Here is a 16,330-nt window from a genome sequence, read left to right on the forward strand (position 1 = left end):
GATAGGAGACAGCTATTCTTTCTCAGTATTCCTAACCAGTAAGGTGCATCATCAGTGAGTTGCTAAAAATCCAGGTGATCTGATGAATCCCTACAAAAGATTGGGAATGCTAAAGGAGGGTTGAAATGTGTGCACGGTAGGTCCTTGGGGGAACTGTGAGGAAAGTATTTCCTTCGTTTCAGGAGGCGTTCTTTTCTGATCCCATAGGGTATCAAAATTTCAACATTTCCGGTATTACAGGATATGAGCTGGAAACCTGCCAGGCAGTGTTACATTGCTGCATGACAACTGCTTTTTCTAACTGCAGCCATGCACAATAGGGGAGAAATGAAGACTGTGTAGAAGGCAATGAAGTACTCTTCATTGATCCTTTAGGCTACAGTTGGTCTCATAACTCTGTCTCTAGTCATAGACTTTGACCCAAGCACAGAAAAAAAGACTTCCTGGAATGTATGTGGTGTTTGGAGGTAGTTTTGTTTGTTTTTAAACAAACATCAAAGTCTGTTATCAAGCTTTTTCTCAGTCCTGATTAGGCTGAAGTTGAGAGGGTCTGTGTTGCATAAGTGTAGAAAGTTCTCCAGTAGCTTTTCGTTTCCAAAATTTCAGTGATATCTTTTTTTCCTCCCCCATCAAATGCATTCAGGATGGGAAATTGCAATGGAAAGTTTTCAGAGTGTTTCTAGTGGTTATTTCAAGACAAATTGTAGTGTTTTTCCAGATACAGTAGCTGGGTTTGGAGAGCAGCGGAGCAAGCTGCTGGAGATCACTAGTGCATGTTACAAAATGTTCCTGTAAACATGCTGCCAAACTGTTTTCTGCTACAAGAAGTAACTTTATTTAAAGGCAATTGCACATTGTAAGGAACCTGCTTTGTTCTGGGCAGTCACCTGCCAAGGCAGGACGCGTGCTTGGCTTTCAGGGCTTGCTTTTGATGTGCTTGCAGTGAATCTTGGTGTGCTCCTTAGCTGCCCAGTACCAGATGTAGAGTTGTGTGGAAACCTTAGTGATTTCCTACCTGGAGATTTAGTGAGCAGCGTCATTCTGTAGGCAGCGGCTGCTCAAAGTAAATGCTTACAGGGCATTATCCAAAGGCCGGTGGAATAGAAAAGATTCCCACAGCCTTAGTAGGACTGGGCCTAAAACCACTAAATTCTGTGGATGTGTTTGTGATCAATGTAATTATTGGCCAGTCACACCTGCAGACCCTTCAAAAAGGATAAGCTTGGGCAATTGGAGTATAAATTTTATTGATGAACAGTAAAAACTGGGACTGGACAACCAAGGTAGCAAAACACTTTGGAAAAAAAAGAAAAATACAGGCAGTGGGTATGGCATCAAGAGAAAGAAAGCCACCTTCAAAAAAGGGCTTGCTGCTACTCACTTCTCCCTTTGAATGGCAAAGTCTCTTTTCGGTGAGAGTACGTGCCCTTTGGCAGGTATATTTCAAGGAAAGGTTCCCATCCAAGCTGGCAGACTTTCAGTAATGAGCGTTAAGCTGTTGTTGAAAGTGATGGAAAAGTCTGTCCTCCGTACTCAGTTTTGCGTGGGTAAAAAAGGCTTCACGGAGGGGCGCTTGCACGTGCTGTCCTGGCTGAGCATCCTTGTGGACCCGAGGAGTTAGTGGGTGCTACTCTAGTAACAGTTAAAAGTGAGTATTAACAGTTCATTCTTGTTTAGACCCCAGCAATGCGTGTTTTGTTTAAATAGGTGCAAATGCCATCCAGATGCTTATAAAAGCCTTTATGGGCAATAACGTGGCCAATCAAAGGGCATGGTTCGGCACTGATGTCATGGGCACATTTAATATTTTACCACCGAGCTGCGCGCAAGCTTCGCCGCGGCTACCCACATGTTTTCCGCCGCGGTCGTCCCGTTTGGCCCCTCTTTGATCTTGCTAAAGCTTCTTTTCAGCTTAATGCTGGTAAACGTCCGCTCTTGACAGCCCCCTTTGCTCCTGTCCACCATTATCTGCCGAAGTTCAGAAACCAGAGCATCACTTCAAACGGCAGAGCTGGGGAGTAGCCGCGCAGGAGAGATTCCTGAGGCAGCCGCTTCTGGCATAATCATTCAAAGATGTTGGAGCCGGCGCTGGGGAGGGGGTTGGACAGAGGTGTATGTGAACACAGAGCGGTGGGGGTTGGCCTCTGGTCACTGGTAAATAAGTGAAGGCAGGTGCCAGAGAGTCTAGACACAGTGATTTCAGCCCTGGTCTGTGGTATCTGATACTCAATATGGGACTTGTCTGATTGAACACTACTGCCTCTTCATTGCATATGCTGCAGTCTTTTTACTGCCTTCCTGTTAAATCAGTAAAAGATGACAATGGACATAGTAAAAGCAGAACAAATTTAATTTTAATATTTCCTATTTGGCAGCAATTACTCTTCCTTTTGAAGTGGCACAAGAAGCAATCAAATTAAATGAAGACATAATGGGAAACATGGAACTCGTACGAAAGTATTATTTTAAAATTTGAATGGAGTTTAATTGAAACTGGGTTTTTTTCTTTTTATGGAGAAGTAGTTCAGTAATTAACATGTAATCCTGTCCAATTAGGCATCTCTTTTCTGCATATTTTGTATGGTGTAACTAACAGGAATGATTCCCTTCAAATTATTTGAAAGATTTTTGAAAATCTCCTTTTAAAGGTTTGCAGCTGAAGGTTTTAATCTCCTTTTAAAGGTTTGCAGTTGCAAGGGGGGGATTTGAGTGGGCATGTTCTATGCATTTAACAGATATGATGTTTTCTGCTTAATTCCTTATCCTTTTGGGACCATCAGGCTTATAGATTTAACAAACTAAAGGTTTTAAGAGTCCTTAAACTCACCAAGGGAGATCTTTCCCTTTTCAGGGAGGAGAGGTAGAAACTCAGTGATAGTTTTTAAATCAGTACATTAAAACCTCAGGAAAAAGACATTAATCACCATGTTGCAACCTAAATATATTTTATTTATCTGGGGGTCCCTTTGGAATGACAACCTGTTGTCTGGCTGTAGATAAATGTACTGAATTGCTGCAGTGAATTGTTGTGGAGTGTCATTCTTGCAATCATATTCTTCTCAATTATATTTCTTTTTCCAAACGGTTTGCTTACCCACTTTCTTTCATATTTAATGCATTAAAAAAACTTTTGCCACCAGAGGGCAAGCATTCCAATATCTAATGGCTAGAGGAGTTGGTTTCTTCCCCTCACTCTTTCTGATGCAGCTGAGCTGTGCGTCTGGTGCTTTATGCCCGATCTTATCTTTCTGCTCAGTTGTTTCTACTTCTGGTAATCTCAAGTCTTGTCATCACGCTGCTGTCCGTTATAATTTTGGCATGTCTTATGAGCCGAGCAGGTTTTAGGAGCAAAATGATGCCCAACAGTTCCTCTGTAGGGAAACAGGTCTGCTCGTCTGCTGTAGTGCTGGAAAAAAGTACAAATGGGTGTGTTTGAGCATCACATATTCAATGTGCCAATTTTAAGTGTCAAATTTCTAATGGTCAAAGTTAGAGTAGCTCTCTGGCCTGTACTGTAATCGATACTCTGTAATGGATAATAGGGGAGCTGGGTGTATAAAAGGTTATTTGCTTGTGAAATCTTCCAGGAATTCTGACTTTCACTAACTTACTGTTTAAGGAGATTATAGGTAACAGCCTATTTAATTATGCTACCCTAGGTTGTTTCCTTCCTTACTGGAAGAAAGGGAACACCTTTGGGAAGTCTTTGGCTGGCATACAGCAATGTCCAGCTCCAGCAATGAGCGCTGCAAAAATGAAACAGGTTGCAGATGCACCACAGCCTGATGTAGCTGTCAACAGAGAAATCTCAAAGCATAACAGTGGTACAATTATTCTGTGGTTACATATCTGTTTATAGTGTCATTATTTTACAAAACAACCAGGTTTTAATGTGGCTTTTCCAGAACTAGCAGTTCTTCTGTATTAAGTTTACCAAGATTTCAAGACAAGCAAAGCCCCTTAGAAGTTTATGTATTAAAATTCCTCCTTTTGCATGTTAGAAATTTTGCTGTCCCTAAATAGCGGACTCATACATCCTGTGATCTTGACCTGTATTGTTTTCTTGTCTGTAGAAATGCTGAATATTAATAATAAATACTATAGTTGACATAATAGCATTGCTTCTCTTATAAAGCTTTGGAAAGATTGAGTGACTGCTTGTGTTTCTTGGCAGTTAATGAAGATGCTCTTTGAGTGTCCTGATGAGCGAGTTGACTTGGAACTTATTTCCTTCTGTATTAACCTTGCTGCTAACAAAAGAAATGTGCAACTTATCTGTGAAGGTAAATGTCCTTAAGCTTCACTGCTTCCTTGGGGCTGGCAGCGCTCTAAGATATACATGAATAGTTTGAGTAATGATTGCCAGCAAATGACCAGATCCCTCCCGAATTTCACTCGGTGACAAAAGTGACACTGAGTAGCCACGCTTGCCCACATCTCTCGTGTGTGCAAGCAGTTCTGTAAAACACACTGGTGACATGAAAACTATGGCTATACAGAAATGAAGATTTTTCTACTTGTTCTAAAATCTTTCTTTAGCTAATGTTTCAGCTGCTAAAATCAAACTAATAGCACAGTGATGACTTCTACTTGTAACTTTTCTTTGAAAAGAAAAAAGGCATTTTGGAGGTTCCAGTGATTTGTTATATGGTATGAATATGGTATAGGGGTATAGATGGTATATTCTTTTGTTCAATAACTCAAAGTTGCCCTCTCCTTAGTTCCTTGCATTGCTCTTCAGGTTTTATTATTTTCATAGTTAGAGTTTAAGCAGCATGCTATTAATCAGTACCTGTTGTTTGTGTGTGTACTCAAAATTTCCCTGTTAACCTCTTTAACAAATTACTAGAATGTAAATTGAAAAGGGGCAATAGCAATCAATGATTTGCGTGGCCTGCAATTTCACTTAACACTTCTGTGTATAGTCATTTAAAGGAAGAAGTAAGGATATCCAATTTTGCATTAAAAGGGTGTGTTTGTGTCTAAATCAAATTAGAACTTATTAAAAAGAAGAGATGATCATTTTGAAACATAAAAGTAGGACTTGTCCTGGGCAAGTCAGATACTTTGAGTCTGTGTATGTGGTTTTACATGTATATTTTCATGTAATAGATTCCATTATATTCTTTTCGACTGGTAAATAATGCTGTAAAGCATAATGATGTATTCCATGGAGTGAAGTGCAGAGGTCCAACAGCTGTGGTGCTTCTCCACTCACTATAGGGTGCTGGTAATCCTTTCATGAAGTAAAGGTGGGTAGGGACAATTTGTGGGCTTAAAGTTTAGAGCTTATGCTGGGCTCATATGTAGAATTTTCCTAATAATGGAAATGAACAGTGTGCTATACTTTTTTGGAGGTGTAATCTGCACGTGGAGTGTTTAGATATTTCTCTGATGTAACACAATGCAAGTGTGCCACCAATATATATGGAGATAGTAGCTGTTTTGGAGAAGTTACAGAATAGAGCAGATTGTTCCCTTGTAAGTAAATCTTGGAAGCATAATTGCTGTCTGGTTTCTTTACATCTTTTATTTTAAGATATTGCTATGTTTATTAAGTGGCTGTTTCTTTTCAGGAAATGGTTTGAAAATGTTAATGAAGCGAGCCCTGAAATTTAAGGACCCCTTGTTAATGAAGATGATCAGGAATATTTCCCAACACGATGGGCCAACTAAAAGCTTGTTTATTGTAAGTACTATTGTTCTGTAAAGCTATTTCAGTAGATAAATCCATCTTCGGATCCTTTACTGCAGGGAAATGAGTCTTCAGCTTAATCTGTTAAGTTCCTGTTCCAAAAATAACTTACATATATTTATTTTCTTAGAGATAGGGCAAAATAAAGGATTTTTAACTGTACCAAGCTGTCTGTATAAGTAGGTACTCAGGTCTGTTTTAAGAAGTGTCACATAACACCTGCTTACACTTGAAGTTCCCTCTTCTGAAAGAATGTTATTGTCTTGGGCTCATTGTCCAGCACCATCATTAGAACTAAATTCCGAAGTAAAATTACTCTATTGAATGCAGGATATTCAGTTAGCTGGATTCCTATTAGTTTTCAAAAAGGGGCATCCTATTTGTGAAACCAAGTGTACTATTAAAATGAGCATTGAATATTAAATCAGCTTAAAACAGTGCACTATTAGTCAGTAAAACTAATGGCAACCCTGTGCTTGAAAACCTTGTAGTCACTTCTCAGTCTTTAAGAAGAAGAAACCATTCCTGACACTCAGTATAGTGCTCCCAGTGTTCGTTCCTCTTGTTTTCTAGCAGCTTTCATAAGCTTTGTTGGTGTGTGCAGTCAGTACCTTCTTTTTTGGCTGAAGAAATGATTCATAACTCTTGAAAGCAAAAGGAATGAGAGGAAGAGTACTCAAATGTTTTCTTGAATAATTCTTCAGCCGGTAGTGAAACTGTCTTACTAGCCTCTTCTGCTTTTGAGAACTAGTTTTGATTTGACAATGATGCAAGTTCTTCAAAACTACCTAATACATTTACTCTCTATCTGCTGCTATATTTTCTTCAGGATTATGTTGGCGATTTAGCAGCTCAGATATCAAATGATGAAGAGGAAGAATTTGTGATTGAATGCCTGGGAACACTTGCAAACTTGACTTTACCTGATCTCGATTGGGAGCTTGTGCTTAAAGAGTATACACTGGTTCCATACCTCAAGGATAAACTAAAACCAGGTCTGTACAAATTTTGTTACTCTTTCAAACTAGAGTCTGTTTCCTTCTATTTGTGGTTCTTTTAAGGAACATAATATTGAAAAGTATGTGCCAATAAAGTGCAACTGACACAAGGTTAAGCCTTTCTAAGGACAGTGCTTTCTGCTATCTGGCTTACCAGGTTCTGCAGAAGATGACCTGGTTTTGGAAGTAGTGATAATGATTGGAACAGTTTCTATGGATGACTCTTGTGCTGCTCTGTTAGCCAAATCTGGAATCATTCCTGCACTCATCGAGCTTCTAAATGGTATGTTGAGAACTTTGATTTTTGGGCCTTGCTTCTCAGAGATGGCAAAGTGCTATATATAGCTGCTTTTACACTCAGTTGCACCATTCCTTTTCATCTGCGGAATAAGGGAAGGTGTCTTTATGAAAAGAACAATTACTGCATTACTGATGAAAACTCAGTGGCTAGTGGTCTAGCTAGTTTGTTACCACATCTGTACATTTCTGGCTGTGGGCTGTGGGGTTCTAGTTTGGTTGGAGTGGGGAGAAGACAAGTTGGTGTTGCCAGAAGATGAATCACACAGGTATAGTATTGAAGTGTCTAGCTGATCTGTAAAATCTAGATGTTTCTGTAAATGCCAAGAAGTTCTGTTTGTGACATCTGAAAACTGAAACTGTATTTTGCCTTTGCAGCCCAACAAGAAGATGATGAGTTTGTCTGCCAGATCATTTATGTCTTTTATCAGATGGTCTTCCACCAAGCCACCAGAGATGTCATCATAAAGGAGACTCGTATCTTTCTAAAGTTCAAGTGTACTTCATTTGCCATAATTGGTGCATGGCCCATGTTTTTCTTGCATAAACCTGTTTGGTCTCAGAAGTCCCTTTGTAAATGACTTATTTCAGCTGAAGAAAAATTAAGCAAGCAGCTTAGGTGCGTAAGAGATCTGCAAGATGAATATTACAGAGGAAAAGTTAATTCGATTTGAAATAGGGGCAAAATGGGCCCCATGACCTGTTAGCTCCTTTCTGATCTGAATTACTCTGATTTATTTTGAAAACCATAATCAAAATCAGTCTGTAGAAAAACTGTACAGAGAAATATCTTACTACATTGCATGATTACGTGTATGTGTTGCATAGTCTGAAGTGCATTAAAATATTTGTAAGATAACTTTAAATACCCTGAGACACCATAAACGCTATCTATTTCTTTATTCTGTGCCCTTCTAATTATTCTTTACATTGTTTGACATAAATCTCTCGGCTTCTCCTACCATCAAGACTTGGATTTTTGTTCCCTTTTTTAATCTGTCTTCTGAAGACTGAATCTATTTTTATGTCCAGTTCCTAAATGCTTTATGTCAGTTCCTAAAGACCTGAATTTTTGATATATTTGTAACTCACCTTTGATTTTTTTTTTCCTTTTACTTCTAATCTTGAGCTTATTCAGATGATCCAGAAATTTTGTAAAGAGATAATACCTGTCTTTGAGTCTTAAATGAGTATTATCTTTTACAGAAACATAAAGAACAGATTGTATAGGACCCTTGTAAGGATAATAGTTTAATTATGTATTTTACTAACAGCATAGTAACAACCTCCTAATGTCCTTCAATCCTTGGAGCTCTGATGCATATCTGAGGAGCTGTTTGGGATGATGTTCGTAGTCTCCTGTTAGAGATGGCTGGCTTTTAAAGAAAAGAGTAATGATGCTTCTCTTTCAAATTAACAGAGCTAGTAATAATGCAATGCTTTGCACAACAGAACCTATCTTGAGTATTTTTGAGATAAATGCATTGAAAACTCTTAACAGAAAATCTCCATAAAAATTACAAAGGAAACTTCCTCAACAAAGGAATGTCACATGAATTATTAGAAAACATGTTAGTCTAAAAGGCCTATCGTGCATGGATTTCTGGTGACAAATCAGAGTATTCATTCTTTGCAAATGACACAAGTTTTTTTCAATTGAATAGCTGGGTGTCTTAAAATGTGTATTACTTTTTTTTATTTTTTTATTATTTTTTTAAAAAGATTGGGGGACTGGAGGAAAGGTTGCTGAACTTGACATGTTGTGGAAAATTCCACACTGGAATTCTTGAAGCTAGCAGTTGGGGGAACCTGGGACTGTGATAAAACTAGCGTTTACTTCCTTAACTGTTTCTTCCCAGAGGCTCCAGCATATCTTATAGACCTGATGCATGATAAAAATGCCGAGATCCGCAAAGTTTGTGACAACACTCTGGATATTATAGCGGTAGGTCTGACTTGTCATGGTCTTGAATGACATGAGGAAAGACATAACTTGGAAATAGTGACTGGATAGCAATAATTTGCCCTTTAAGAGTGAAAGTATATATGAACAACTTCATAATCATGTAAATGAAAGATGAATTTTCATGAGACAATGACAGTCATTATTCTAGGCCAAGTACCAAGTTTCTTTCCAGAAAATGCAAATATACTTTGAAAATCCATACCAGCTAATTGCATACTACAAACATTTTTCTAAAGAATGTTTTTAACTGGGAAAAAGAGCTATTAATAACACTGCCTAAGTAGCTTTAGCTTTCATTATTTCCTAGTTCTCAAAACAAATGCCTCTTGTTACCCAGCAGCTTTTTTCAACTTTTCTTTAATTCCTGATACCAGTGTTTGTTTGGAGGACTGTTGACAAAAAGGAATTCCACTGTATAGCAGTGTCTTAGCAATCGCTAGATGTCTCGGTCTTTTGGATCTACACTACCTATCATGAAAGCTAGTCATATATCCAAATTTAGCTTTAAGTTTGGGATATTATTAAAATCTTTAACTGCTTAAATGCTTTTCTTCCTGTCTGCTCATGCTGTCATCTTCTGTCGAACTATGCATATTGCAGCTTGCTCTCAGGGAACTTTTATATAGACTAAAACACAAGCTTCATTCTGCACAGTCCTGTAGTTTTCTGTCCTCTTATACGCCAGAGTTAAGTTATCAGATCCTCAGATTTTATGTGTTTTGTCATTCAGAGCTATGGTAAAGCAGCATGTAAACACTGAGGTGTTAGGCTCTGTGGTAATTTGGTACCTGTTGGTACCTTCTGAGGTGTTCAAATAGTCCTAGAGACTAGTGGATCTATGTCTAGTGGAACATCTCATCAGTGCTAAATCCACAGCAAAGAAGGAAAAAAATAAGTTTGCCATCTTGTTCCATGTAAATGCTGATACCATTAGCTCCTCTGATGATGGAAATCAGAAATTAAATGTTGGAGAAAAGACATTTGACACTTAAAAGTATTTTTTTCCCCAAGCACACAAAAGCTTCTTTCACTCATCAATAAGCTCTGTGCAGTGTGATTCAAATACCGCTGAAGAAAATCAAATGCCATATAAGCCTTAGGGGAGATATGCTTTCTGTAGTAAAGTAATTGTCACAGAAATTATGGAAATGTTACACTAGTGATGATTGTTTAATATAGCTTGGCTGGACTCTACCAGTGATGAACTGAAACAGATGTGTTGCTTTAACGTGGTATGTACGGGAAGGTCTCGGCTTTGCACCGGTGCATGTGAGAGATTCTTTTTGTCAGCAGAAAGATCTGTGCTGATAACCTGGGAATGGTTCCCTTTAGTGCCATGTGCTGAGTCTTGACACCAAGCAGGGAGTTAGGAGATAAGAACTTCTACACCTAGCCTGGTCAGGTTGGATGGCTTGGTTAAAAGCCTGGAATCAATAGCTAGTTTAAGCCTTTCTGCGGGGTTCTCAAGCAAAAGCCAGGTGTCTTCTAGATAGTTGCAGTGTTGTCTGTATGTTTGTTACCCCAGGAAGGGCCTTGTGCCTAAGGTGTGATTCCAGCTCTCATTCTTTGCCCCAGCTGGCTGTACTGAAAAGCAGATATAATTTGCTTCCTATTGAAAGGTACATGTTAATGAATGGTTTACATCTTGCTCTGCTAGCCAAGTGCCCTGATGCTGATCCTCCGTGTTGTGAATGCGGGAATCCCACGTACGCGGGAATGTGCTGTGAACTCAGTGCTTTGGGATTTGGGGTCAGCTGTGCAAGATGTTGGCCAGCTCTCTTGGAATCAAGGAAGAGCAGACCACAGGGATTTGGTGTGGACTTTATTTAGATAGGCACTCTACTATGAAAATAGATAACCTTTGACTCCATCTTGTTGTTCTCATTCCATGAAAAGTTCTATACTGCCTATGGGAAAACAGTTCAACCTCTACTTGCCAAGACTCTCCACTTCTGTGGCATCTGTCATCATGTTTCTGTCATCGTCTAACAATTCTGAATAGAGAGCGCGGGGGAGAAGAGATGCTAGCACTGCAGGCTATGCTGCTGGCACCCAATTTTGATGATCAGCATCTGCATTGTTAAATTTAAATCGGCCCACTTTGGTGCTGGGGACTTTGTGGGGCATGAACCCAGCAGTGTCTGTCATACCCAGCAGTGTCTGTCATACCCAGCAGTGTCTTGTCATACCCAGCAGTGTCTTGTCATACCCAGCAGTGTCTTGTCATACCATGGGCCAGTCATTTCCTCTCAAAATATGTTTGGTGAAGAGCCTGACTGCAAAGAAGTTACTGGGGATTGTGCTGATGTAAATTGTGGAGGGGTCTTTTGGCCTGTGACTAAGTTGTGCTCTGGTGGTACTTGCCCTAAGATGGGTGTCACAGACACCTGCAGAAGGTGATCTGTACCATCTGCTTCTCCCCTTGGTTGACAGGAGCACATAGCTTAAATTACGTGTCCAACTTATGGATGGCTGAAGTTAGACAAGATAAATCTTTCCCTAATTAACCTTTTTTGTAAAGTATATGTTTTAGGGATGGTTAAAATAGAGAAGAATGTGACATATCACTTTGCTAGCTCTATCTTTAAGCATAATGAACACTCAACTTGGTGTATAGCAGTTTTAGTATAGTATGAGGAATTGCATCAAATGAACCCTATTACAGACCCAATTAAAGGGCAACCACATTAAAGTGAAAAGGAAAATCTGTTTTTCATCAGCTGTGAGAAAACACAAAGCAGATCTGTGTAGTTCTATGTTATCCTATAGTGTGTTAATCAGATACAAGGTGTGACGGAAGCCAGTGACAAAGGGGACCCCTGATAGGGAACAGACCCTCTCTGATAATAGGCCAGTTAACGCTTCATAACGTTTCAAGGGTTCAGCAGTAAACAAAGTTGGAAGCAGAACTTCAAAAAGGATGGCACATTCCACGCAGAGGCAAGCCATGCATCTTCCGTGACACTCCTGGATTTATGGGAACCGAATGTTCGAAATGGTGATGTCAGGGAGCAACAAGGAGAATAAAACGAACCTCCAGCATTTCTCCTTTCATGTTCCTCAGCTCGTGGTATCTGTGGGGCTGGAGCACAAGCACGTTCTCTCCACCACCTTCTCACCTCCTTCCCCATTTCTCTGGTGGCCTAATGGTTTGAAGGACTGGAGGGAACAAAGCTGTTCTTATCTCCATCCTCTCGGCAATTTTCCACTATCAGTTTTCCTGGAATTCCCTCCTAAAGAAGACATGCTTCCATTAAAAATAAATAAAGCTTTAATAGCTCCAAACAAAATTGCTGGAAGACTTGGTCTGTTTTCCAAAATTGTTTTACCCTAGCTTGCTTTAATTTGGTTTCTTTGTTTCCCCTGTTCAGGGGTGATGTGGAACGGAGCGACAGAGGTGTGCCAGTGAAATTCATTTATGGTTGCAAATTTGGGAAGCTTTTAATTTTTCTGTAGTGTGCTTTGCTAAGTGTGAATTAGGAGTTTAATCATTTTTTAAAGCAAACAAGGTAGCATGAAAGTGATTCAACTTCCCCACAGATTATTTTAACTTGCTCTCTGTTAGATTTGGTGTGTTCCCCCGTTCACCACCTCCTTTTTTTTTCCCAGTCATGATTTCTGGAAATAATTTTCTTGGGACTGCAGAATGATCTCTGGCAGTTACAAGATATTTCTCAAAAGCTTGAGAGTAATTCCCAGCTGCTAAGGGTTGATAGAACAGATAGTGCACACTTAGCTCTGGCAGACCCAGCAAAAGGGATGGTTCAAGGATCCTGGTCAGAAGTCACCATTGGAAGTCATGCCCTTAAATTTTTTTGTGTCACTTCATGAGTCTCAGCAATGAGCTTTCCTTTTCCAGGGCATTTATTGTTTTGCAGTGCTATTTCTAGTCTGTCTTTTTAATCAAGAGTGGAAATGGGGGAAAGATCAAGGGGCAGAAGTGGGACAAGGTGATTTTTTTCACCCACCCCCCTGCTCCAAGGACACTGCGTTGCTGTGTTGCCGTAAGGAATTAAAGTTTTTGTTGTAGCTGCTAGGGATTGGGAAGGTCTACAGATTCTGCAGCGATATTTGCTCTGTGCATGGAAGTTATGTGAGGGATCAGAGTTTGCACAGGGCTATTTCTGTGCCAAAATGATGCAGAGAGGAATTAGAGGGACCTAACTAATGTAAATGGGAGATGAAATGTAAAAAAACTCAGAATCTAAGAATGAAATGTAAGAAATTCAAAATGATGGCATAGACAGCATCAGAGCCCCAAATCTGCAGGTGCTTCCATGAGTGTCCCATCAAAAAGGGAGTTCACCTTCTGTTTTAAGCCAAGAGAAACAAACTTGCCATTCCTCCAAGCAAAGCAAAGTTTAAAAATCCCCTGCTATAGAATAATGGCTTTGTGGCTGCATGATGAATGCAACATGATTCCCCATGAAATCTTGGGGGCTCAGGATAGACTGATTAGTAATGTCAGAGAGCCCAAAGCTAGAATGACTGAGCCAGCTGTTTTTTGTGTTATCAGTCTGTCAGGAGGATGGAAAAGGCACAGGGTGGAGAAAATGTTACCTATGTCAGGTTAATGGCAGTGAAGACAAGGCAATTTGAGTATTAGGCCAGTTTAAAAGCTCATGTTCAGTCCACAGAGGTTTTTGAAGCTTAGCTTGAGCTACTAAGCCAAGTTATTCTGTCTTCACTGCTATTTTTTGCCCTTAGGTTATAGACAGATCTGCTTTTGCATGTCTAGTTGGAGCAGTTTAAGAAATCAGCCCTTCTGCATCCAAGCCGTTGTAGCTGGCTGTGTGAATGCTTTTCATCCCTTTCAGGTTAAAGTAAAACTGATTTTTAAAAACTTCAAACCTTAAAATGCTTCAACTAGATCTCATAGAGAAGTTCTTGTTTACAATCCTTGGATTTTAAAATCTCTGGGAACTGGAGAACAGGAGAGGTACAGACATGAGGGCTGTTTAGGGAAGTTCATTGCAGTGGCTATGGACTCTTTTGCTTCCTTTATAGTGCAGTCAGGCTGCAATCCAGACAAACTTAATGTGCACAGTTATTTTTCTACAGTAGCCTGAACTTATCCCATTTTCTTCAGCATGGAGAAGATCTTAGGGTCTTTGATTCCACTGTCCCTTTTATTATGAGTGCTGAAGTGGTAGATGAAATGCTGTCTTACTGGAGTTCATGAAGCAAAATTTAAAATGGATGATTTTGTCAAAGCCTTCTGTTATGTTTTCTGGTAACTAGTTGTTCTGGTGAAATATATTCTAATGAAGGCATTCGGGGTATTTGGTCAATGTTGACATTTAATCACTGAGATTGCTCTCAGATTTATGTTTTTAAGTTTTGTGTATACCTGTTCCTAAAATTTTTGTGTGTTTTGGTTTTTTTTATTAACAGGAATATGATGAGGAATGGGCCAAAAAAATCCAGAGTGAGAAATTTCGCTGGCACAACTCTCAGTGGCTGGAGATGGTGGAGAGTCGGCAGATGGATGACAGTGAGCAGTATCTGTATGGGGACGAGCGCATTGAGCCCTACATCCACGAGGGGGATATTCTGGAAAGACCTGACCTCTACTATAATGCAGGTAAGGCAGCACATGCTGGTGTTTGGGACTGGGGTTGTCCCAAACCGCTCGTATTTGGAACCAGAACTTGATCTGTGGACACTGAAACAACCCACAAAATAAAACTAGCGAATCAGCTGAAACTCCACACCAGTGGGAGGCTGGCCTTGTTAGGATATTATTGAATGTTTGGTACAGTATATGCATGACCTTATGGCGTATCGCAGATCTCTAGAAATGTGAGCAGCTCTGTCAGACAGCTAACTGATCCTGACTGCCAGCTGACTAAGCTGGCCCTCACCTGCTTGTATCCATATTTGTTTGCTTAGCAAACACAGACCTTCTCTCATCCCTGTAAACTTCACGGTACAGCTTTGTGCTGAATTCTGTTCTGCCTTATGTGTTGGTTCCATAGTGGATTTTTTTATAGCAGAGGCTAATGTGACTTTTTCTGAATCTGTGTTTATAATTTTGCAGTCATCTTATTACTGTTAAGAATTTAATTTAGGAAGTCTGAGTGATTATTAAGAGAAGTCACATTATCTGAGATTTTTGTATTTATATGTGTATTTAAAGGAAAAAGATCTTTCACGTAGCCATTTTTTCCTGCTATTGATAGCTCATAGTGATGCAGTTCTGCACAGTTGAGTTTCTGGAGTACCTCAAGTCGAATCTGCTGTCTTGAACTTTTGGTAAGAATTTTGTAGTTACTAAGAAAATAAAATTGTCATACTGGATTTAGGCAGTGATATATCTAGTATCCTCTCTCCAGTGCTTGTTCTTGCCAGCTGTTTCAGAGGAAGATTCAAGAAACCCTACAGGAGACAATCATGAAATAATTTGTCCACTGGATAAATGTCTGCATAACCTTTAATAACTAGGTCTTGGCTTGTACTCTCAAACTTGCGGTTTTATATTCTTTCCAAACTGGAGGACTATGTGCACATACTTTTTTTTTCCCCTCTTAATAGCTGATTTTGAGTCTTTCCTTTATTTTCCAAATAAGTGTCCAATCCTTTGCTATGCAACATGAGTCACAAAGCTGTCTCTGGATGAATTTGCAGGAATAGTAATAAGCAAAACAAACCCACTGAAACCTATAAACTTATCTGCAGTTGCTAAGGGGGGAAAAAAAAATGCAAGCCCTCAGTAGCATTTCTACAATTATTCTCAAAGTATATCAGAACATAAGGACTCTTATTCATGTACTTAGTTATCATCCATATCAACACACCTTCTTACAGGTAGGTTTTTCCCTTTGAATCCTCTAGCTTTATCTTGTTGTCTTAGACCTCTATGAGGTTAGCGGTGTGAGCCAAGTATATGTCTCTTATTATATCAAGTCTCTTTTGGACTCCTCAGTTGAAGACATCAGAGCAGGCCCTCTGCAGTGTCCGCTTCCCGGGTCTTAATAATAAACCCTTGCTTACTTCACTGGCCATTTCTTTTCCCAGCAGTGTGGACTAGAGAGGGAGTGTCACCAGTAACACTGAATTTCCTGGCTTTTAATCATTTGTATTACAGGCTTCATGCTATTTGAATACAGATTTTTTTGTGTTGGAATGGATATTTGATCAGGGAGGGAGAGGCAGAAATCCAGTGATGTGTTCTGCAGATGTTTGAAAAGCACTTTTGTTTTTGGAGGTATAAGAGTAAGTGATTATATTCAAAATATAGATTTGCTTTTCAGGTTTCTTCTGGCAAGTGCCTGTGATGGTGTGCTTCTGAACTCTGCTAGCTTTATACATCTGAACTGCAGCCAGCGGGTACACGATAATCCTTTGAAAAGGCTGTGGGTTATTGTACCAACT

At 39.6% G+C, this 16,330-nt stretch overlaps 1 protein-coding gene across 1 annotated transcript in view; it reads left to right on the plus strand.

Annotated features, from left to right (window-relative positions):
• Positions 1-16,330, plus strand: part of KIFAP3 (kinesin associated protein 3) — a 56,589-nt gene that overhangs the window by 23,510 nt on the left and 16,749 nt on the right. The window contains exons 12-18 of the mRNA XM_088524466.1: positions 4,175-4,283; positions 5,577-5,689; positions 6,525-6,690; positions 6,851-6,976; positions 7,369-7,467; positions 8,850-8,935; positions 14,351-14,540. Of these exons, the coding sequence (XP_088380592.1) occupies positions 4,175-4,283; positions 5,577-5,689; positions 6,525-6,690; positions 6,851-6,976; positions 7,369-7,467; positions 8,850-8,935; positions 14,351-14,540 (889 nt within the window). The remainder of the gene's footprint in view (positions 1-4,174; positions 4,284-5,576; positions 5,690-6,524; positions 6,691-6,850; positions 6,977-7,368; positions 7,468-8,849; positions 8,936-14,350; positions 14,541-16,330) is intronic.

The sequence above is a fragment of the Tinamus guttatus genome, unplaced genomic scaffold (genome assembly GCF_059628265.1).
Source record: "Tinamus guttatus ecotype Peru unplaced genomic scaffold, ASM5962826v1 Tinamus_guttatus_pri_ptg000211l, whole genome shotgun sequence".
NCBI lineage: Eukaryota > Metazoa > Chordata > Aves > Tinamiformes > Tinamidae > Tinamus > Tinamus guttatus.